Source organism: Neovison vison, chromosome 3 (assembly GCF_020171115.1).
Source record: "Neovison vison isolate M4711 chromosome 3, ASM_NN_V1, whole genome shotgun sequence".
NCBI lineage: Eukaryota > Metazoa > Chordata > Mammalia > Carnivora > Mustelidae > Neogale > Neogale vison.
In genome coordinates, this window is record NC_058093.1 from 9,770,571 (window position 1) to 9,791,218 (window position 20,648).

The window sequence follows — 20,648 nt, forward strand, 5'->3', positions numbered from 1 at the left end:
CTTAAAACTTGCAACAAAAGAAATTTAGAATCATGTAAAGATGTACATACAACTCCCACCATCTGTCAAGGGGCATTCGTTTTCTCTTCCTGCTTCTGACTTGCAAAAAAACAAGAGCTAATTTTGTCCGCCTGACGCAGAATACCAGATGTCCACGCTCTCTCAGATAATTAGCCTCTGAGGCTTTTATCTACACACACTTGCCATTGAAAAGGTCCTTGGCTTTGAAGTCAGCGGATGGTGGAAACATCATTTGACAGACTAAGCCCTAGTCTTTTTTGAAATTGGGTCGGTTTCCCGCGGGGGTCTGAGGAATTTTCCCGGACTGCGGGCCTGTTTCTGCACTCTGACGAGGCGGATTCGGGGGCAGAATTCTGCTTCTCCGGGTATCTGCTTGTGCAAGGGATTACTGAAGCAGTCCCCATTGTGCAAACCCTGTCTTTTCAGCGCGACTAATGTACGCCCAGGGAGATGGAGCGACAGGTTACGCCGGCCTTGCTCACTCTCGTAGGGGCCCACGGTGCCGGCCGGCTCTCCCGAAGCCACTCCCCGCCCCCACGGCCATGTCTCTCTCTGCCTCCGCGTCGCGCCGTGTGAGTCGTCGGCTGTTCCCTTTTCTGTGTCTCTCCCTCCGCCAGCCGGTCCTTTCTGGGACTCCTCCCCGGCCTCCCGCCCTGCTCCGCGCGGGCTACGGCTGATCCGTCAGCTACCGCCCCTCCCTGACGTCCGGACCCGGAGCGCCGCTCCGCCCCGTCGCGCCCCTCCCCTCTCGCCCGCCTCCCCCCGCCCCCGCCCCCGCGCGGGCAGCCTTCCCCTACATCCGGGTATCCACTCCAGCCGCCCAGACTCTGGCACTATGGTCATGGCGGAGGGAACGGCAGTGCTGAGGCGGAACAGGCCGGGCACCAAGGCGCAGGTACTCTCTCTGCACCTTTCCTGCCCTGGAACTCTCGGTGGCGAGCCGCGCCGCACCTGGAAGCTGGCCGCCCCCGAGAGGAGGTTGGGCCGGGGCGGTAAGCTGGCGGGCAGGGGCACCCGCCCCCGGCCTGCTCTTCCGGAGCCGCAGCCCCGGGGTATGGCTGAGGCGGCGGCGGCTCGAGAGGCCTGCCGAGCCCGACTTGAGGGTGGGCATGAGGGGTGGGTGGAAGACGCGGGCGGCGACCGCCGAGGCTCGGGGCCAAGAGCGTGTCAGCAGCGGCTGCTTGTTCTCGTCTCTCCCCTGAACCGTAGCTGACCGTCGTCGGAGGGCGCGGCCGGCCAGGTGGAGACCCTGGGGATTTCGGGAGGGTTGGGGGCGCCGCGGCGGGAGGGGGTGTAAACACGGCCGGCCTCTTCCTGGCTTCCGGTTCCTTCCCGGTGTGTGACGTGCCTGCCCGGCCTCTGCCATCCAGCCCGTCTAGCCGGATCCGGGTGGCGACAATTTACTTGATCCTCCTGCAGTTCGCCTTTGAGCATTTCTGGCTGCAGCTGTTCTCTGCCCCAGCAGGCTTTCGTTCTCGGGCTGCTCTGGTTAGATGTCATTCCTTGTTACGGGAGGCGTAGTCAGGGGATGAACTGGTCGTTGTATCCGCTTTTAGTAGGGCAGTGTTTAGGGGCGAGGTGGTGTTCGGTTAGGTATTGATTCTGGGGGTTTTCAAAAGACGGTGTGTCTCACATTATAAAGAAAAGTCATACAGGCATTTAAATTTGAAGTGATTAACCAGCCAGCGGAAATACATTGCTGTTGAGTGTATGCGCTAGCATCGGAAGAGACGTGTCGAAGTGTAATTTTAAAGAAAAGGTGATCTGAGGGGGGGGGGGAAGAAGACCCAGGGACAAACGATGGAGCTCTGACCGTAGAGAATAGATTTTAATATGCTGTACAGAATTTTAGAAAAAATTTTGGAAAGGGAATCCCTTCGAAGTACCTTTTAGATCCAGACACCTTCCTAGATCCATGATACAGATAAGGAAACCGAGTCCCAGAGAATCGGCTGCATTTGCTCAAGGTTACATAGTCTGTGGATTCTTAGTTCACTGGTGACCTTTTCTCTTTAACAAGTTTTTTTTAGTACTGAATTTTAGAGTATTGAGCTTAAACATCCCATTATAGAGTCAGATTTAGCTCTCAGTTGCTTCTGGCCGTTTTCTGGACATATTGCTGGAAATTTATGTATTACTGTTTTTACCTTTTCCAAACTTTCTTTATAAATGCACTTTTCTCAGATAGCTTTACTTCTTTTTCTTTGGAAACAGTTTCTCTTACTATATTCAGAGGTCGACTTTTGTACTCACATTCTGAGAATCGCCATCCATTTTTATTTACTCCTTAATTTTGAAAGGTTATAAATTTTTTTTGAAATGTTATAAAATATTTTAAGTTAATATTGTAACATCTGTTTTCTGTTATAAGTCACATTAAAAAATCTCCTTTGCTTTTTTCCACATTGTCATAGATCAAGGTTGTTAAATCATCACATGAAAGGTCAGGATTTAAAAAAAAAAAAAAGACTGCATGAGCATTCTTTCCTATTTCTTGTCACACTAATTTTCTTCACTGAAATAGGTCTATTCTAAATGATTTATTTGGATCTATATCTTCCTACTTTTTTTCCTTTTTTTTTTAATTGGTTCAATTGGGATATAGGCATGTAGTTGGTTTTCAATAAATGTTTATTCCTTGAAATAGATGAGAGTGTTCATTAAGCTGATTTTGGTTCCTTTTGTGTTTATATGACAGTTGTGATGAGACAAAACATTTGATTACCAGTTAACAGTTTTGTATGTTTTCTGGATATTCCTTTATGTGCTTTCTAATATTTTTAAAACTACCTTAATTTTTTTTAAAGGAAAGAGTAGTCAAAGCATACTGATAGAAACAACTTTCAGTATAGATTACATAGAAACAATTTAAAAACTAGTCTTCAATAATACTTAGATGATATCTAGGGAAATCTTGGACATCTTGGGGACATCTAGGGACATCTTGGAACAATTTCCAGAAAGTTGTTTTTATTTCTTAACATATTAGAAAGAAATTCATTTTCATTCATACAGGGCACTATAAAAAAGAATGATATGAAAAGTTTAAGACATTTAAGAAGGTATACCCATCACCTACCCTCCTAACTAAGACGTTACTAATACAGATGAATCCCTCTTTATCACATTCTTCTCTCTTCTACCCACTCCTTCCAACCAGTGATGGTGATTATCATTCCTTTTCTTTATACTTTTCCGATGTATGCATTATATCTATAGGTATGCTTTGGATTTCTTAAGCTTCTTTTCATGTGGTATCTATCATACACTGAATTCTTCAGTTTACTCCAGTTTGCTTAAGGCGTTTGGTGACTTACCCATGTTAATTGGTACAGATCATTGGTTCACTACTACTGTTTCCCCCAGTTATACCCCAGGGACATTTATCAGGCAACTACTGTGTGTTAGGCATTGTACTGCTTGCTAAGGATACATAGGTAGACCTTGCCATATGTAGATCTTGCTGAAAAAAATCTGTCAGATGGAAAGCTTAAGTCACGTAAAAAAAAAAATCACTTAGGGGAGTACCTGTGGATTGGACTATCTATAGAGGAATTCAGAACCAGTGCAGGTGATCCACAAAAGTATTGATTGCCCTTAAAAGAAGACTGGATGACTACTTTTTGATGGAGCTCATATTTTGATTTAGAAATTTGAAACACCATTTGGAATTGGAATAATAATTTATAATGTCGGTCTACAGTAGTACTTATGGAACAGTACCTAACCCCACCACAGACTGTTTTCTTAAGGTAAAAAACTGATCCAGTGCTTGGAGATTCTTTTTCAGCTTAACTTTTTAAGAAATATTAAACCACCATAAACAAACAAGTAATAGATTTATCTCTTCAGGTAATACATGAAAAGTTTATGGGAGCCCTATTTGAGGGATTTGTGGTTGAAAAAATGTAACTTGTAGTTCAGTTATATAAAATCTTGGTGTTCATTTAAAAACTTTGAATAAAGTTCCCTTATTCACTGATAATCCTGTTACTTATAGTATGAGAGCTTTCTCTCTAGTGCAATTTTGGATCTTTATTAAGAATTGAAGTTAATCTCAGTCCTGTTGCCTTTTTTGACTTTGTGTGTGCTTTAACAATGAGGTTTGTTTTTTTTTATAGGATTTCTATAATTGGCCTGATGAATCCTTTGATGAAATGGACAGTACCTTAGCTGTTCAGCAGGTAATAACTGTAGTTTCTTTCACAACTCCAATAACTTACGCATTTTACCTCCTTTGGCATAATATTCCTATATCTTTTAGCACAAGTCAGAATCCATGGAAATAATAGAATGCATGTTTAAAACTTTTATCAATCCTCCATTTTGTTTTAAGATGATATAGTAGACTGTAATGAAACTTACGTACATTTTAGTATCTATGAATAATCTACCAGATTAGGGTACCAAATTTGATTTTAGAGTGAATTTAATTCAAAGTTAATTGAATGCTCAATTAGAATAACATAATGAAGTAGGAAAGAGAACATTGAGAACATGTGTCTAAATTTACCAAAAGTTCCCATCAGTTTTTAACTTTTGTGCCGCTCTAATATATGTGAGGGCTAAGATGCCTCCCTTTAGGTTGTTGCCACTACCAAGTAGCTCACTAAGGCATTGAATATCAACATCCTTGTAGCATGTTTGGTTTGAAAAGCCCCTCAAGAGATTCTTACACGTTCTTTTTTAAGATTTTATTTATTTATTTGACAGAGAGAGAGACAGTGAAAGAGAGAACACCGGCTGGGGGAGCGGGAGAGGGAGAAGCAGGCTTCCTCCCGCACAGGCAGCAGGATGTGGGGCTCCATATCATGACCCAAGACAAAGGCAGACACTTAACAACTGAGCCACCCAGGAGCCCCAACTCTTACACATTCTTAATGAGAATCACATTATATACTTACTGGGTTTAAAAAAAAATGCAGCAGTTCTTCCAAAATGAATAAAATCTATAATCTTGGGAAAAATAATTTCTGTAGCTAATTATTAAAAGTTGCTTTAAGGGGTTAACAAAATGATGACTGAAATTAGGGTGTACTAGTATATGGACTAGACATTAGTTAACTAGCATATTTAAAGGAAAAATAAAAACGAAGCTGGCCTTATCTTGATGGCTAGATAATAAACGTAGATAGCTACTTGGATTTATAGTATTATTTGAAAATCCTAGAAAATGAAATAGGAATACAGTTGAATTCTTTGAGCATAAAAAACAAGTCATAATATTAACAAATACCAAAAACCTTTAGAATGGACTCAGTATAATATTTAGATACTTAGCATAGGAAATGGACGACTCTTCATTAATGAATGGCTGTTTGGACATTCCCACTCAGGGGGACCTGAGTGGCTCAGTCATTAAGCGTCTGCCTTCTGCTTGGGTCATGATCCCAGGGTCCTGGGATCAAGCCCCACATCGGGCTCCCTGATCCGCGGGAAAACCTGCTTCTCCCTCTCCCTCTGCTGCTCCTCCTGCTTGTGTTCCCTCTCTCGCCGTGTCTCTCTCTGTCAAATAAATAAATAAAATCTTTAAAAAAAAAAAAAAGATACTGTTCAATCAGCAAGTGTTTATTGGGCAATGAGGTAGGCCTTATGGAGGATACAGAAACATAAACTTAGAGCTCAGTGTCTGGAAATTGGGAAAAATAAGAGGAAAAATGTATAAGTGTTTCTACCTTTAAAAGTAGAGGTTGTGGGGGGCGCCTGGGTGGCTCAGTGGGTTGAGCCGCTGCCTTTGGCTCGGGTCATGATCTCAGGGTCCTGGGATCGAGTCCCGCATCGGGCTCTCTGCTCGGCGGGGAGCCTGCTTCCCTCTCTCTCTGCCTGCCTCTCCGTCTACTTGTGATTTCTCTCTGTCAAATAAATAAATAAAATCTTTAAAAAAAAAAAAAAAAAGTAGAGGTTGTGGGGTGCCTGGATGGCTCAGTTGGTTAAGCGTCTACCTTCAGCTCAGGTGTCATACTCCCTGCTGAGCAGGGGAGTCTGCCTCTCCCTCTCCCGCTGATAGTGTTCTCTCTCTCTCACTCTCTCAAATAAATAAATAATTTTTAAAAAAAATTTATTTTATTTTTATTTATTTATTTTTTTAAAGATTTTATTTGACAGAGAGAGATCACAAGTAGGCAGAGAGGCAGGCAGAGAGAGAGAGAGAGGAGGAAGCAGGCTCCCCGCTGAGCAGAGAGCCCAACAGGGGACTCGATCCCAGGACCCTGAGATCATGACCTGAGCCGAAGGCAGCAGCTTAACCCACTGAGCCACCCAGGTGCCCCCCCCCTTTTTTTAAGATTTTATTTATTTATTTGACAGAGAGAGATCACAAGTAGGCAGAGAGGCAGGCAGAGAGAAAGAGAGGAGGAAGCAGGCTCCCTGCCGAGCAGAGAGCCTGATGCGGGACTCAATCCCAGGACCCTGAGATCATGACCTGAGCTGAAGGCAGCGGCTTAACCCACTGAGCCACCCAGTCGCCCCCCCCCCGGCCTTTTTTTTTTTTTTAAGTAGGGATTGTGTGCTTCTACTTTATTGAATTTATTTGTTCGAACAGTTTTTTGTGTGGAATCTTTAGGGTTTTCTACATACCAAGAGCATATCATCTGTAAACAGGCAGTCTTCTTCCTTTCTAATCCTGATGCTTTGTATTTCTATTTCTCACCTAATTGCCTGGCTAGAACTTCAGTACTGCTTTTAGTAAAAGTGGCAAAAGCAGGCATCTTTGTCTTGTTCTTGATCTTAGAGGAAACCTTTCAGTCTTGCACATTGAGTATAAGGAGCACTGTGAGTTTTTCATATATGACCTTTATTTTGTTGGATTATTATGTTACTGGTTTCCTTCTAATTCTAGTTTATTGACTGTTTTTATCCTACAGAGGTGCTGAATTTTGTCACAGGCACCAATTGAGATAACATGTGGTTTTATCCCCCTTTGTTTTTTAATGTTGTGTATTGATCAGTTTTTGCATGTTAAACCGTCCTTGCATTCTAGGAATAAATCCCACTGATAGTGATGTATACTCTTTTAATTTGCAATTGAATTCAGCTTGTTAGCATTTTTGTATCCATATTTATAAGGGGTATTGGTTTCTAGTTTTCCTTCGGTGTCTTTGGTATCAGGCAGTGCTGGCATCATAGAGTGAGTTAGGAACTATGCCCTCCTCTTTGGTCTTTTGGAAGAGTTTGAGGAGGATTGATGTGCTTCAGACGTTTGGTAAAATTCACCAGTGAAGCCACTGGGTCCAGGGCTTGGCTTGGCTTGACTTGACTTTCTTTTTTTTTAAGATTTTTATTTATTTGACTAGAGATCACAAGTAGGCAGAGAGGCAGGCCGAGAGAGGGAAGCAGGCTCCCTGCTGAGCAGAGAGCCCGATGTGGGGCTTGATCCCAGGATCCTGAGATCATGACATGAGCTGAAGGCAGAGGCTTAACCCACTGAGCCACGCAGGTGCCCCAGGGCTTTTCTTCAGTTGCACAATAGCAGGGGAAGAGGCAGTCCCTTCAGAGTGGGGAGCCTGATGTGGGGCTTGCTCCCAAGACCCTGAAATCATGAGCTGAGTCAGATGCTTAACTAACTGAGCCATTTCTTTCTTTCTTTCTTTCTTTCTTTCTTTCTTTCTTTCTTTCTTTCTTTCTTTCTTTCTTTTTAAAGGTTTTATTTATTTGACAGAGAACACAAGCAAGGGGAGTGGCAGGCAGAAGAAGGGGGAAGCAGGCTCCCTGCAGAGCAGGGATAGCCCGATGTGGGACTCGATACCAGGCCCCTGGGGGATCATGACCTGAGCCGAAGGCAGTTGCTTAACCAACTGAGCCATGCATGTGCCCCTAGAATTGCTTTCTTAATTTCCTTTTTGGATTATTCATTGAAGGAATATACAGACACAACTGATCTTTTATATATGGATCTTGCATCCTGCTACTTTGCTGATTTTGTTTATTAGCTTTCCTGTGGATTCTTTGGGATTTCAGTATATAAGATTATGTCATCTGCAAATAGAGATAGTCTTTTATTTACTTCTCTTTCGCGTCTGATTGTTCTGGCTAGAAATCCTGCACATTGTTGAATAGCAATGGTGAAAGCTGGCATTCTTGTCTCTTTTCTGATATTAGAGGAAAACCTTTCAGTCTTTTACCGCTGAGAATGACATTTTTTTCATAATGCCCTTCATCATAATTGGGAAGTTCTCTTCCGCACTTAGTTTTCTGAATGTTTTTATCATGAAAAGATGTTGGATTTTATCAAATGCATTTTCTGCATTGAGATGATTGTGGTTTTTTACCTTTGTATATTAACATAGTATATTCATTGATTAAAAAATTTTTTTTCAGGGGCACCTGGGTGGCTCAGTGGGTTAAGCCTCTGCCTTCGGCTCAGGTCATGATCTCAGGATCCTGGGATTGAGCCCTGCATCGGGCTCTCTGCTCAGCAGGTAGCCTGCTTCCTCCCTCTCTCTCTGCCTGCCTCTCTGTCTACTTGTGATCTCTGTCTGTCAAATAAATAAATAAAATCTTTAAAAAAAAATTTTTTTTTTTTTTTTAGAAATTTTATTTCCAAGTAATCTCTGCACCCATTGTGGGGCTCAGACTCACAACTACAAGATTAAGAGTCATACACTCCACCGACTGAACCAACCAGGTGCTCTGATTTTTTTTTCCCCTTAGTTTTTTTTTTTTTTTTTTTTTAAAAAGAGGGAACACAAGCAGGGTGTGTGGGAGAGGGAGAAGCAGGCTTCACGCCAATTAGGCAGCCCAATGTGGGGCTCAATCCCAGGACCCTCAAGACGCTTAATGAGCCATCTCATTAAGCTTCTAAAAATATTTTATTTATTTATTTGACAGAGAGAGAGAGAGAGTGCGCATGCGCACGGTTCAGGAGCAGAGGCAGAGGGAGACAGAGAAGTAGACTCCCTGCTGAACAAAGAGCCAGTTGTAGGGCTCGATCCCAGGACCCTGAGATCATGACCTGAGCCGAAGGCAGACACTTGACCAACTGAGGCACTCAGGCACCCCTTGAGTATCTATTCATTTTTATTTTTATTTTTAATTTTTTAAAAGATTTTACTTATTTCTTTTTTTTTAAATATTTTATTTACTTATTTGACAGAGAGAGAGAGAGATATCACAAGTAGGCAGGCAGAGAGAGAGTGGGGAAGCAGGCTCCCTGCTGAGCAGAGAGCCCCATGCGGGGCTTGATCCCAGGACCCTGAGATCATGACCTGAGCCGAAGGCAGCGGCTTAACCCACTGAGCCACCCAGGCGCCCCAGATTTTACTTATTTCTTAGAGAGCACAAGCAGGAGGAGGGAGATAGGGAGAGGGAGAAGCAGACTCCCTGCTGAGCTGGGAGCCTGATGTGGGACTCGATCCCAGGACCCAGGGATCATGACCTGGGCCGAAGGCATACGCTTCACTGAGTGAGCCATCCAGGTGTCCCTGTTTTTATTATTTTTAAAGATTTTATTTATTCAACAGAGAGAGCATATACACACTAGGAGGGTGGGGGGCAGAAGGAGTGGGAGAAGCAGGCTCCCTGCTTAGCAAGGAGCCTGATGTGAGGCTCCACTCTAGGACCCTGGGATGGTGACCTGAGCTGAAGGCAGATATTTAACAGACAGAGCCACCCTGGCACCCCAGGTATCTCTTTATATGATATTTTTGATAATTGCTCTGGAGATTACTAAATACTTTTCAGTCTACTTAGAATCAGTATTTTACCACTTTAATTAAAATGTGAAAACTATCTTCCTATAGATCCCATTACCCCTTTATGCTTCTGTTGTTTGTATTACATCTACCTACATTGAAAACCTCATCAGACAATGTTACATTTTTTGCTTTCACCTGCCAAACATATTTTAAAGAACTCGAGGGGGGAGAATGGTTTATTATATTTATACCCAGATATTTATAATTTCGATTGCTCCTGATATTCTAAATTTTTCTGTTGGTGTTATTTATTTATTTATTTCCTCTGTCTAAAGAACTTCCTTTAGCAATTCTTTCAGAGAGATCTGCTGGCTTGGATTTATCCTTAGTTTTCTTTCTTCTGATAATGTCCTTATCTTCATTCCTGAAGGGTATATTTGTTAGATACAGAATTCTGGGCTGACAATTTTTTTTTTTTTAAGATTTTTATTTATTTGAGAGAGAAAGTGAGTGAGCAAGGGATGGGGGAGGCGCAGAGGGAGAGAGACAAGCAGACGCCCCCCGAGCAGGGAGCTTGATGATGACCATGTAGGGCTTAATCCCAGGACCTTGAGATCATGACTTGAGCCAAAGGCAGAATCTCAACTGATTGAGCCACACTGGTGCCCTGACTCTTGTTTCCTTTCAGTGCTCTCAACATGTGCCATTCCCTGCTGTCTGTGGTTTCTGATGAGAAAGCTACAGTTTTTTAAATATTTTGTAGGTCCTGTATCTTTTTTCAAAGGCTTACCTTTAGTTTTTGGCACTTTATTTGTCTTGGCATGGGTTTCTTTGGGTTTTCTTGTTTGGTGTTCACTCTGCTTTTCTCTATTGTGGTAAATATGTGTAGGATAAAATTTACCACTTTGCCATTTTTAAATGTATTTTTTTTAAGTTTTTAATTTAATTTTTTAAGTAAACTCTACCTCCAATATGAGGCTCGAACTTATCTCCCTGAGATCAAGAATTGCACGTTCTACCGACTGTGCCAGCTAGGGCCCCTTAAGTGTACAGTTCTGTGGCATTAAGTACATTCACATTATTGTGTGATCATTACCAACTCTATGTGAAGGTTTTTTTTGTTTTTTGTTTGTTTTGGTGGTCAGCAAAGCAGTTTATTGAGTGATTGTAAAAAGTTCCCAAAGAGGAAGGGACCCCTTTCATCTTTTTTTAAAAGAACTTTTCAGCTTTTAACAGCTGAAACTCTGTGCCCATTAAACAGTAACAACTTCCCACAACTCCCTTTCCCCAGCACACTCATCTTCTTGTATTGAGATTTTCATGTGTTCTTTGTATACCGAGTAATTTTGGATTGTATTCTGGACATTTTGAATATTATGTCTAGATTCTAATTTTATTTATTTATTTATTTATTTAGTATTTTATTTATTTATTTGACAGAGAGAGAGAGTGAGTGAGAGAGGAAGCACAAGCCAGGGGAAAGGGAGAAGCGGGCTTCCTGTCGAGCAAGGAGCCCAATGCAGGGCTTGATCTCAGGACCCTGGGGTTATGATTCCAGCCAAAGGCACATGCCCAACGACTGAGCCATTCACGTGCCCCTAGACTCTGGTTTTATATAATCCCATAGAAAATGTTGATATTTTTGTTTTAGAGCTAAACAGGCTTTATTTTGATAAATCATCAGTAATAAAAAGATTTTAGATTCCCTAACGATTGACAGCTTATAATTCTACTTACAAAAACTTTAATAATTATACATAAATTCAGTTACTAAATATGATTAAAAAATTAATATTGATTATGAGCAAACCATATTGCAGAGAATATATTTTTATGTGCTCACTACCAAACTGTCTTTGGGACCACTAAAGAATATTAAAGAATCAGGGACCACACTCCATTTCTGGTAAAAATTTTTTCATCCCTAATCTTTCATGGCTTTAACATTTTAGGTAATTACATATCTTTATCCTGGATTTCAAGTAACATAGTTTAGGAAAAGACAATACAAATTTGTTAAAAATCTCCTATGTGCCAGATGCTAATACTAAAATTTAAAATTCTCTTTTTTATTTGAGGGAGACCCTCGATAATAACTGTTATATATTAAATATAAATAAATGCTTGTAAGAGTTCTGTAGGAGGTGTGATGGGAGCAGGAAAGGTAAGAGTGCATAGACAAATTGCTAATTTAGATTATATAGTGACAAATCGAGGAAATCAGATGGAGTTCTGTGAGTACTAGAATAATTAGGAAAGATTTGAATGTGCTGGGGGAGAGAGAATTTGGAAAGAATAGTGTGGGGGTGCCTGGGTGGCTCAGTCACCCTTCCGCTCAGGTCATGATACCAGAGTCCTGGGATAGAGTCCAATATCCAGCTCCCTGCCCAGCAGGGAGTCAACTTCTCCGTCTCCCACTCCCCCTTTTCATGCGCGCGCGCACACACACACACACACTCTCTCTCTCTCTAATAAATAAAATCTTTTAAAAAAAATTGTATGGAGTTTGAGGTGGCCAATGGAAAAGGTAAAGAATTTGCTATTTTCTGCTTGAGGAGAAAGTCAGTTTCATGCAGAACTTTGGAATTTAGAACTTTGGGTCAGAAAGTTAGGGAGAGGGGCGCCTGGGTGGCTCAGTGGATTAAGCCGCTGCCTTCGGCTCAGGTCATGATCTCAGTGTCCTGGGATCGAGCCCCGCATCGGGCTCTTTGCTTGGCGGGAGCCTGCTTCTCTCTCTCTCTCTCTCTGCCTGACTCTCAGCCTGCTTGTGATCTCTCTCTCTGTCAAATAAATAAATAAAATCTTTTAAAACAAAACAAAACAAAAAAAAAAAAAAAGAAAGTTAGGGAGAGTGGTTTAAATAGGCATTAGGGAGTCAGAATCTTTTGAGCAGATTTTTGATATGAGAGTTACCTTCAGGAAATATTGCCTGAAAAAAAGCATAAAAGATAGCTTTAACAAGGCCCTGTAGTTATTCAGTTTCTGTATTCAGGCATTTTAAGCTAATATAACCTATTCAAATTTCACAGTATTTATATCATAGAATGCATGAAACATTAAAAAGATCTGAAATTTATGGGGCGCATGGGTGGCTCAGTGGGTTAAAGCTTCTGCCTTCAGCTCCGCTCATGATCTCAGGGTCCTGGGATCAAGCCCCGCATGGGGCTCTCTGCTCAGCAGGGAGCCTGCTTCCTCCTCTCTCTCTGCCTGCCTCTCTGCCTACTTGTGATCTCTGTCTGTCAAATGAATAAAACCTTAAAAAAAAAAAAAGATCTGAAAGTTAAAGTTTTATTTTACATAAATTAAAAGTGAATGTCCATGCCTTTTTTTCTTTTAACTTAGTTTTTCTGCTGGACATTTTTTGAAAACAACTTTATGGGATACCACATACCATAGAAATCGCTCATTTAAAATATATATACATGGTTTTTAGTATATTCACAAGGTTGTACACAATCACAACAGTCTGATTTTAGAAGATCTCCATTCCCCCTTGAAAGAAATTTCATTTACATTTGCAGTTATCTCTGTTCTCCTTTGTCTCCTCTTCTTTCCCCAGTTCTAAACAACTACTATTTTTGTCTTCATAGATTTGCCTATTCTAGATAATTGATATTAGTGGAATCCTATACTATATACCATAGTTATATCATCTACATTTTATGTTCTTGGGAAGATTGTAGTTTACAGTTTTGATCCCATATCCAGTCCTGGTAAGTACCGTATCTGCATTTATATGGTAGATCTTACCCCAAAGAAGTTGAATTGGAGAAAGCATAGGTAAGGATTACCTCCTTTCTTCTGAATTAGTGATTATGATTTTGTACTTGGTTTCTGTTTTATGTATAACCCAAAAAAATTGGAACGTAAGAGCAGTCATGTCTTCAAAAATTAAATATATTTAACATAAGATTTATCATGAAGTATAATATCTTAATTAACTCTGAGAACTTTTTTTGTTTATAGTATATTCAGCAAAACATAAGAGCAGACTGTTCCAATATTGACAAAATACTTGAACCACCTGAAGGCCAAGATGAAGGTGTATGGAAATATGAACATTTAAGGTAAATTTTTTTGATGTATCAAAATAGTAGTAGTACTTCCTCTTGTAAAAATAACCTTTAATGTTGATGATTATGAATTATAAATAAAATCTTTATGTAATCACAGACTTTAAAAAGCCAGATTTTAGGGTGCCTGGGTGGCTCGGTGGGTTAAGCCGCTGCCTTCGGCTAAGGTCATGAACTCAGGGTCCTGGGATTGAGTCCCGCGTCGGGCTCTTTGCTCAGCAGGGAGCCTGCTTCCCTCTACCTCTCTCTCTGCCTGCCTCTCTGTCTGCTTGTGATCTCTCTCTGTCAAATAAATAAATAAAATCTTTAAAAAAAAAAAAAAGCCAGATTTTAAAGCCTTTATGTTTTCAGTGTTACAAAGTTTTCATCTTTGTTATTTACTGATTTTTTCCTCCATTTATGAATATGGGCATTATTTTCTATTTACACAGCTTTTTGTTCTTTCATTCTTTCTCTCTCTTTCTCCTCCCACGGGGGGCGGGGGGCGCAATTCCCTCTTTCCTTATCTTTTTTCCTTCTTATCTCTACATCTTACCTCTCAAAGTGGGACTTAAACCCACAACCCTAAGATCAAGAGTTGCATGCTCTATGTACTGAGCCAGCCACGTGCCCCTACACAGTTTTTCTTAACCACAAATGCATTATTTCAATTTATCCACTCAAGATAGACTTTATTTTTCTTTTTTCTTTTTAAAGATTTAAAAAAAAATTTTATTTATTTGTTTGACAGATTGAGAGAGAGAGAGATCACAAGTAGGCAGAGAGGCAGGCAGAGAGAGAGAGGAGGAAGCAGGCTCCCTGCTGAACAGAGACCCCGATGCAGGGCTCGATCCTTGGACCCTGAGATCATGACCTGAGCTGAAGGCAGAGGCTTAACCCACTGAGCCACCAGGCACCCCAAACTTTATTTTTCTATAGAAGATCATAAGAAGGCCCTAGTCTAGGCTTGGTATCTGATGAATTGCCTACTGGGAACTTCTAGTCTTCCATGTGATAAATAAAGATTAATTGTAATTCTGGGGGCACCTGGGTGGTTCAGTAGATTAAGTGTTCGACTGTTGATTTCAGCTCAAGTCATGATTTCAGTCAGGGTCATGAGATTGAGTCCCCTGTCAGGTTCCACATCCAGCAGGTGGTCTGCTGGAGATTCTCTTTCTATCTCTGCCCCTCCCCCTGGCTTGCAAGCATATGTGTATGCATGTGGTTACTCTCTTCTCTCAAATAAATGAATCTTTAAAAACTTAATTGTAATTCTGAGGTAAGGAGCTTGGGCACTTTTTCATGATGCCCTTTGAATGAGCAAATTGATGACTAGTGAATGACTAGTTAACTAGAGTTAACTTTAAACAACTAAATCCTAAAGTTACAAAGTTGTTTCTGGAAGTTACAAACTTGCCACTGTAAATGGGAGCTGAGATGAGTTGATAGGTGAAATATAAGGAATGTAGCATGAAATATATGTTCATCAGGGTTTGTTACATTTTGAGTTGATTTTTACATAATATGTGGAGTAGAAATAGGACTTCCCATAAATAAATTAGATTACATTTCTTGCTAGACATTGCTAAGACATAATGTCTTATCATAATAGTTCAGCAATATCAGGTTGCTAAACTTCTTTGTATTCCACCAGTTTCCAGTTTTTTGGACAAATCACTTGACTTGATCTAGTTTTGTTTTGTTTAAGAGTTTATTTTTAGGTAATCTCTGCACACAACATGGGGCTCAAACCCACAACCCCAAGATTAATGGTTGCATGCTTTACTGACTGAGCCGGCCAGTCACCCCAATCCAATTTATTTTTTAATTTTTTTTATTAACATACAATGTGTTATTAGCCCCAGGGGTACAGGTCTGTGAATTGTCAGGCTTACACACTTCACAGCACTCACCATAGCACATACCCTCCCAAGGGTCCATAACCCAACTGCCCTCTCCCTACCCCGCTCCCCCCAGCAACACTCAATTTTGTTTTGTGAGATCAAGAGTCTTTTATGGTTTGTCTCCCTCCCAATCCCATTTTGTTTCATTTTTTCCTTCCCTACCCCAGACCCCCTACGTTGCCTCTAGAATTCCGCATATCAGGGAGATCATATGATAATTGTCTTTCTCTGACTTATTTCGCTTAGCTTAATACCCTCTAGTTCCATCCACATTGTTGCAAATGGCAAGATTTCATTTCTTTTGATGGCTGCGTAGTATTCCATTGTACATATATACCACATCTTTATCCATTCATCTGTTGATGGACATTTGGGTTCTTTCCATAGTTTGGCTATTGTGGACATCGCTGCTATAAACATTTGGGTGCACGTGCCCCTTCGGATCACTACATTTGTATCTTTAGGGTAAATACCCAGTAGTGTGATTGCTGGGTCATAGGGTAGCTCTGTTTTCAACTTTTTGAGGAACCTCCATGGTGTTTTCCAGAGTGGCTGCACCAGCTTGCATTCCCACCAACAGTGTAGGAGGGTTGCCCTTTCTCCACATCCTCACCAGCATCTGTCGTTTCCTGACTTGTTAATTTAGCCATTCTGACTGGTGTGAGGTGGTATCTCATGGTAGTTTTGATTTGTATTTCCCTGATGCCAAGTGATGTGGAGCACTTTTTCATGTGTCTCGTGGCCATCTGGATGTCTTCTTGGCAGAAATGTGTGCTCATGTCCTCTGCCCATTTCTTGATTGGATTATTTGTTCTTTGGATGTTGAGTTTGATAAGTTCTTTATAGATTTTGGATACTAGTCCTTTATCTGATATGTCGTTTCCAAATATCTTCTCCCATTCTGTCAGTTGTCTTTTGGTTTTGTTGACTGTTTCCATTGCTGTGCAAAAGCTTTTGATCTTGATGAAGTCCCAATAGTTCATTTTTCCTGATCCAGTTTTTTAAAAACCACATCTTAATGCATGATAATTGAAAGTATGAACATGTAGATACTTTCCTGCTCTTATAAATCAAGGTAGCACTTCAGTGCATATTCTCTGCCTTACTTTAATCCAGCTTTGAAAATAACGACATCCTTACCTGTTGGGATTAATGATAAAATAAATGAGGATGTTTTTTCCACTACAAGTGTAATTCCAAAGAAGTGAGGGCTGATTTTAGAGTTCATAAATTTATATTGATTGATTAGGGTTAGGGTTAGGGTTAGGGTACCCATCATGGGGCTTGAAATCCTGAGATCGAGAGTCACATGCTTTACCAACAGGTACCCCCAAGGGCTGATTTTAGTATACAAGATCTTAATTTCAGATCTAAGAACAACTCTTCCTCTCAATTTAACTTAGACTATAAAATATGTAATATTTTATATTGCACATTTATAATATCTTTCTCCTGTTCTGTTCTGGTGCTGTTATTTTTACTTTTTTTTCCCATTGAATATTATCCAATTTATTTTGGTTTTGTATTTATGTATTACACATCACAAATATATTCTTTTGTGTCTTCATCATAGTCTATACATCTTTATAGTTCACCAAGAAGAGTTTCAGAAGTAACTTTTTGGTTTTTTTCATGTGCTTGATGTAATTGATTTGAGGCTTAATACTTGCTCTTTTTTATTGGTTAATATAGTTGATAATTATGGTGTTAACAAGACTTCATTCAAATCTCTCACTAGCCCATACGGAATATTTATAATAGGAAGAGATAGATGCCCCTTCTGAGTGGATACAATCCCATGCCAGGATGCATGGTTTAGAGTTTACAGTGTAGGCTGGATTTCAGCTCTGGCTTGTCTCTTCAGCGGCACAGCTGTATCTGTTAGCCCTATATTGAATAAACTTGAAGCTGTTAAATTTGCACTGTGTGCCACAGATTGTACTCATAACACTGCCAGTTCAGTAGCTTAATTTTGCTCTTGGCCCTAAGTGAGCTAAATTAGATGAGAAACTTATTTTTCACCACCTGTCTTTATTACTGAGTGGAAAACAACTCGAAAACCTGAAACATGCAAGCTATATATATGGGGGGGTAGAGGGTGATGTATTGATTCAGAAGTAGTGCTATTTTTGTGATTTAAAAAGAGCATTATTGTTAGGAATCTCAAAGGAAATATGTTTACAGACAAGTGAAAATTTGGCTATTTGGTTTCTTCTGTTATCATAAACTTTAAACTTTAAATGGTTTTTCTTGGGACGCCTGGGTGGCTCAGTTGGTTAAGCAGCTGCCTTCGGCTCAGGTCATGATCCCAGCGTCGTGGGATCGAGTCCCACATCGGACTCCTTGCTCAGCAGGGAGCCTGCTTCTCCCTCTGCCTCTGCCTGCCATTCTGTCTGCCTGTGCTCACTCTCTCTCTCTCTGATAAATAAATAAAATCTTTTTTAAATAAATAAATAGTTTTTCTTTCATATGTGGGCAGGGTCCCCCCCCCCCCGCCTTTGGGACTGTCTTGTTTTTTACCTTTGTAGGTTTAGCTTTGTATTTTTAGGGAATCGCATTGTTCTCATTTGTTGGGGAAACATAGTGATTGGTAAATTTTTAAGAGGTAGAGCGTTCAGTAGTTTGACAGCAGTAAAGTAAGTTAGCTTCATAACATAAATGATTGTCTTTTCATATACAATGATATAAGAATGACATTTCATATAAAAAAGATCATCTTGGGGCGCCTGGGTGGCTCAGTGGGTTAAGCCGCTGCCTTCGGCTCAGGTCATGATCTCAGAGTCCTGGGATCGAGTCCCACATCGGGCTCTCTGCTCAGCAGGGAGCCTGCTTCCCTCTCTCTCTCTCTGCCTGCCTCTCTGTCTACTTGTAATTTCTCTCTGTCAAATAAATAAATAAAATCTTTAAAAAAAAAAAAAAAAAGATCATCTTGGGGGTGCCTGGGTGGCTCAGTTGGTTGAGCGTTTGCCTTTGGCTCCAGTCATGATCCCTGGGTCCTGGAATTGAGCCCCACATTGGGCTCCCTGCTCAGCGGGAAGCCTGCTTCTCCCTCTCCCACTCCCCCTGCTTGTGTTCCCTCTCTTGCTATGTCTCTCTTTGTTAAATAAATAAAATCTTAAAAATGTTTTTTAAAAAAAAGATAATCTTGATGCTATGAAATTTCCTTCATTCTTCATTTATTCAAAAATATTTTTGGGGGCGTCTGGGTGTCACAGTGGGTTAAGTCTCTGCCTTCAGCTCAGGTCGTGATCTCAGAGTCCTGGGATCAAGCCTCTCATTGGGCGCTCTGCTCAGCGGGGAGCCTGCTCCCCCCCACTCTGCCTCTCTGCCTACTTGTGATCTCTCTGTCAAATAAATAAATAAAATTAAAAAAAAATGTGTGTGTGTGTGTGTGTGTATAAAACACTAGGTTCAGGGGCGCCTGTGTGGCTTAGTGGGTTAAAGCCTCTGCCTTCGGCTCAGGTCATGATCCCAGGGTCCTGGGATCGAGCCCCGCATCAGGCTCTCTGCTCGGCAGGGATCCTCCTTCCTCCTCTCTCTCTGTCTGCTTCTCTGCCTGCTTGTGATCTCTGTCTATCATATAAATAAAATCTTTAAAAAAAAAAACACACACACACTAGGTTCTGAGCATTGTTCTAGGCTTTATAATTCTTAGTTTGGCAGTTTTAGAAGAGAAGTGTATCATGAAAAAAAGCTTGCAGTCTACTAAGTGACCAGAAGCAAGTTACAAAATTATGTATGATATGACCCCAATATATTTTACTCTGCATAGAAAATCAAAGTTAGTTGTAAATAATAACTTTTGAGAAGAGGTAGTAGAATTAATGGATTTTCTTATTGTACCTTGTATGTTCTTGTTTGACTTTTTATAAGGAGTATGTTGTTTGTAATCAGAACAAAACTTGTAAAATATATAGGCAAATAAAAGATCTAGTCTTTTTTTTTTCAAGATTTTATTTATTTATTTATGAGAGAGAGTGAGCACAAGGAATGGGGAGGGGCAAAGGGAGAGAGAGAAGCAGACTCTGCTGAGCAGGGAGCATGACGCAGGGCATATCCCAGGACCCCGGAATCATGACCTGACCTGAAGGCAGACCCTTAACTGACTAAACCATCCAGGTGCCCCTAGTCCTTTTTCCGTATGAATGTTTGTGTATATACAACATATATATACCAATAGTTTATTGTTTATATGCGGTTTGTTTATATACAACATATATATAGTTACTACTATATATATATATATATATAGTTTACTACTCTGCAATTGCTGATTATTTGGAATATTTCAGAAAACTGTTTATAAACAGTTTTTTATGTGTATTTTCTCTGAACATCTTTGTATATCTATCTGCATGGAATTTTGATTATTTTATTAGAATAGATTCTTAAGAGAATGACTTAGAAAAAAATATACACTTCTTAGGGTTTTAGTATATATTTACAGATTACTTCTCAGAATTTCCAGTGTAAAAGTCTATCAACTCACTGTACTCTGATATTGAACGTTATTAGGGTTGTTAGTTTTGGGTTTTACTTACTAATCTATATGTCTTTTTAAGAAATGTGCCATGAACATTCCAATGGTGGTTAATAATGGTGATGCGAGAGGAAGGATGGTACGAATGGGATTCTGTTTTTATAATTAGAAATTCTAAAAATAATATGGAGAATGGATAAGACTTTTCACTTATGTATTTGCATTTTTAGGCAATTCTGTCTTGAACTAAATGGACTTGCTGTTAAACTTCAGGTAATATTTTCTTTAAATTAAAGCTATAATTGGAAGTTCTAATTTTTCTGTTTTTGTAACTTAAGGTGTTTACAAGGACTTACCCATCATTTCTAATTATTCTAGAATTTTATGTGGAAATGTAGTAACCCAAATGATAAACTTTATGTATTAAGAAATGTAACTCTTTTCTAACAGAGTGAATGCCATCCAGATACATGTACTCAGATGACAGCAACTGAACAGTGGATTTTTCTTTGTGCAGCTCATAAAACTCCAAAAGAGGTGAGAAATTAGGAAATAGAAT

General features: G+C 40.3%; 1 protein-coding gene across 2 annotated transcripts in view; it reads left to right on the top strand.

The window, feature by feature from the left end:
- LOC122902155 (MOB-like protein phocein) overlaps positions 1 to 20,648 on the top strand; it is a 42,718-nt gene that overhangs the window by 13,235 nt on the left and 8,835 nt on the right. Inside the window, exons 1-5 of one of the 2 annotated variants that reach the window (XM_044241227.1) lie at positions 811 to 916; positions 4,143 to 4,205; positions 13,620 to 13,720; positions 20,320 to 20,362; positions 20,540 to 20,626. In XM_044241227.1, the coding sequence (XP_044097162.1) occupies positions 857 to 916; positions 4,143 to 4,205; positions 13,620 to 13,720; positions 20,320 to 20,362; positions 20,540 to 20,626 (354 nt within the window). In that variant the 5' untranslated portion in view covers positions 811 to 856. Of the gene's footprint in view, positions 1 to 810; positions 917 to 4,142; positions 4,206 to 13,619; positions 13,721 to 20,319; positions 20,363 to 20,539; positions 20,627 to 20,648 lie in introns of those variants that run through there. The other variant, XM_044241228.1, reaches the window with a different exon arrangement.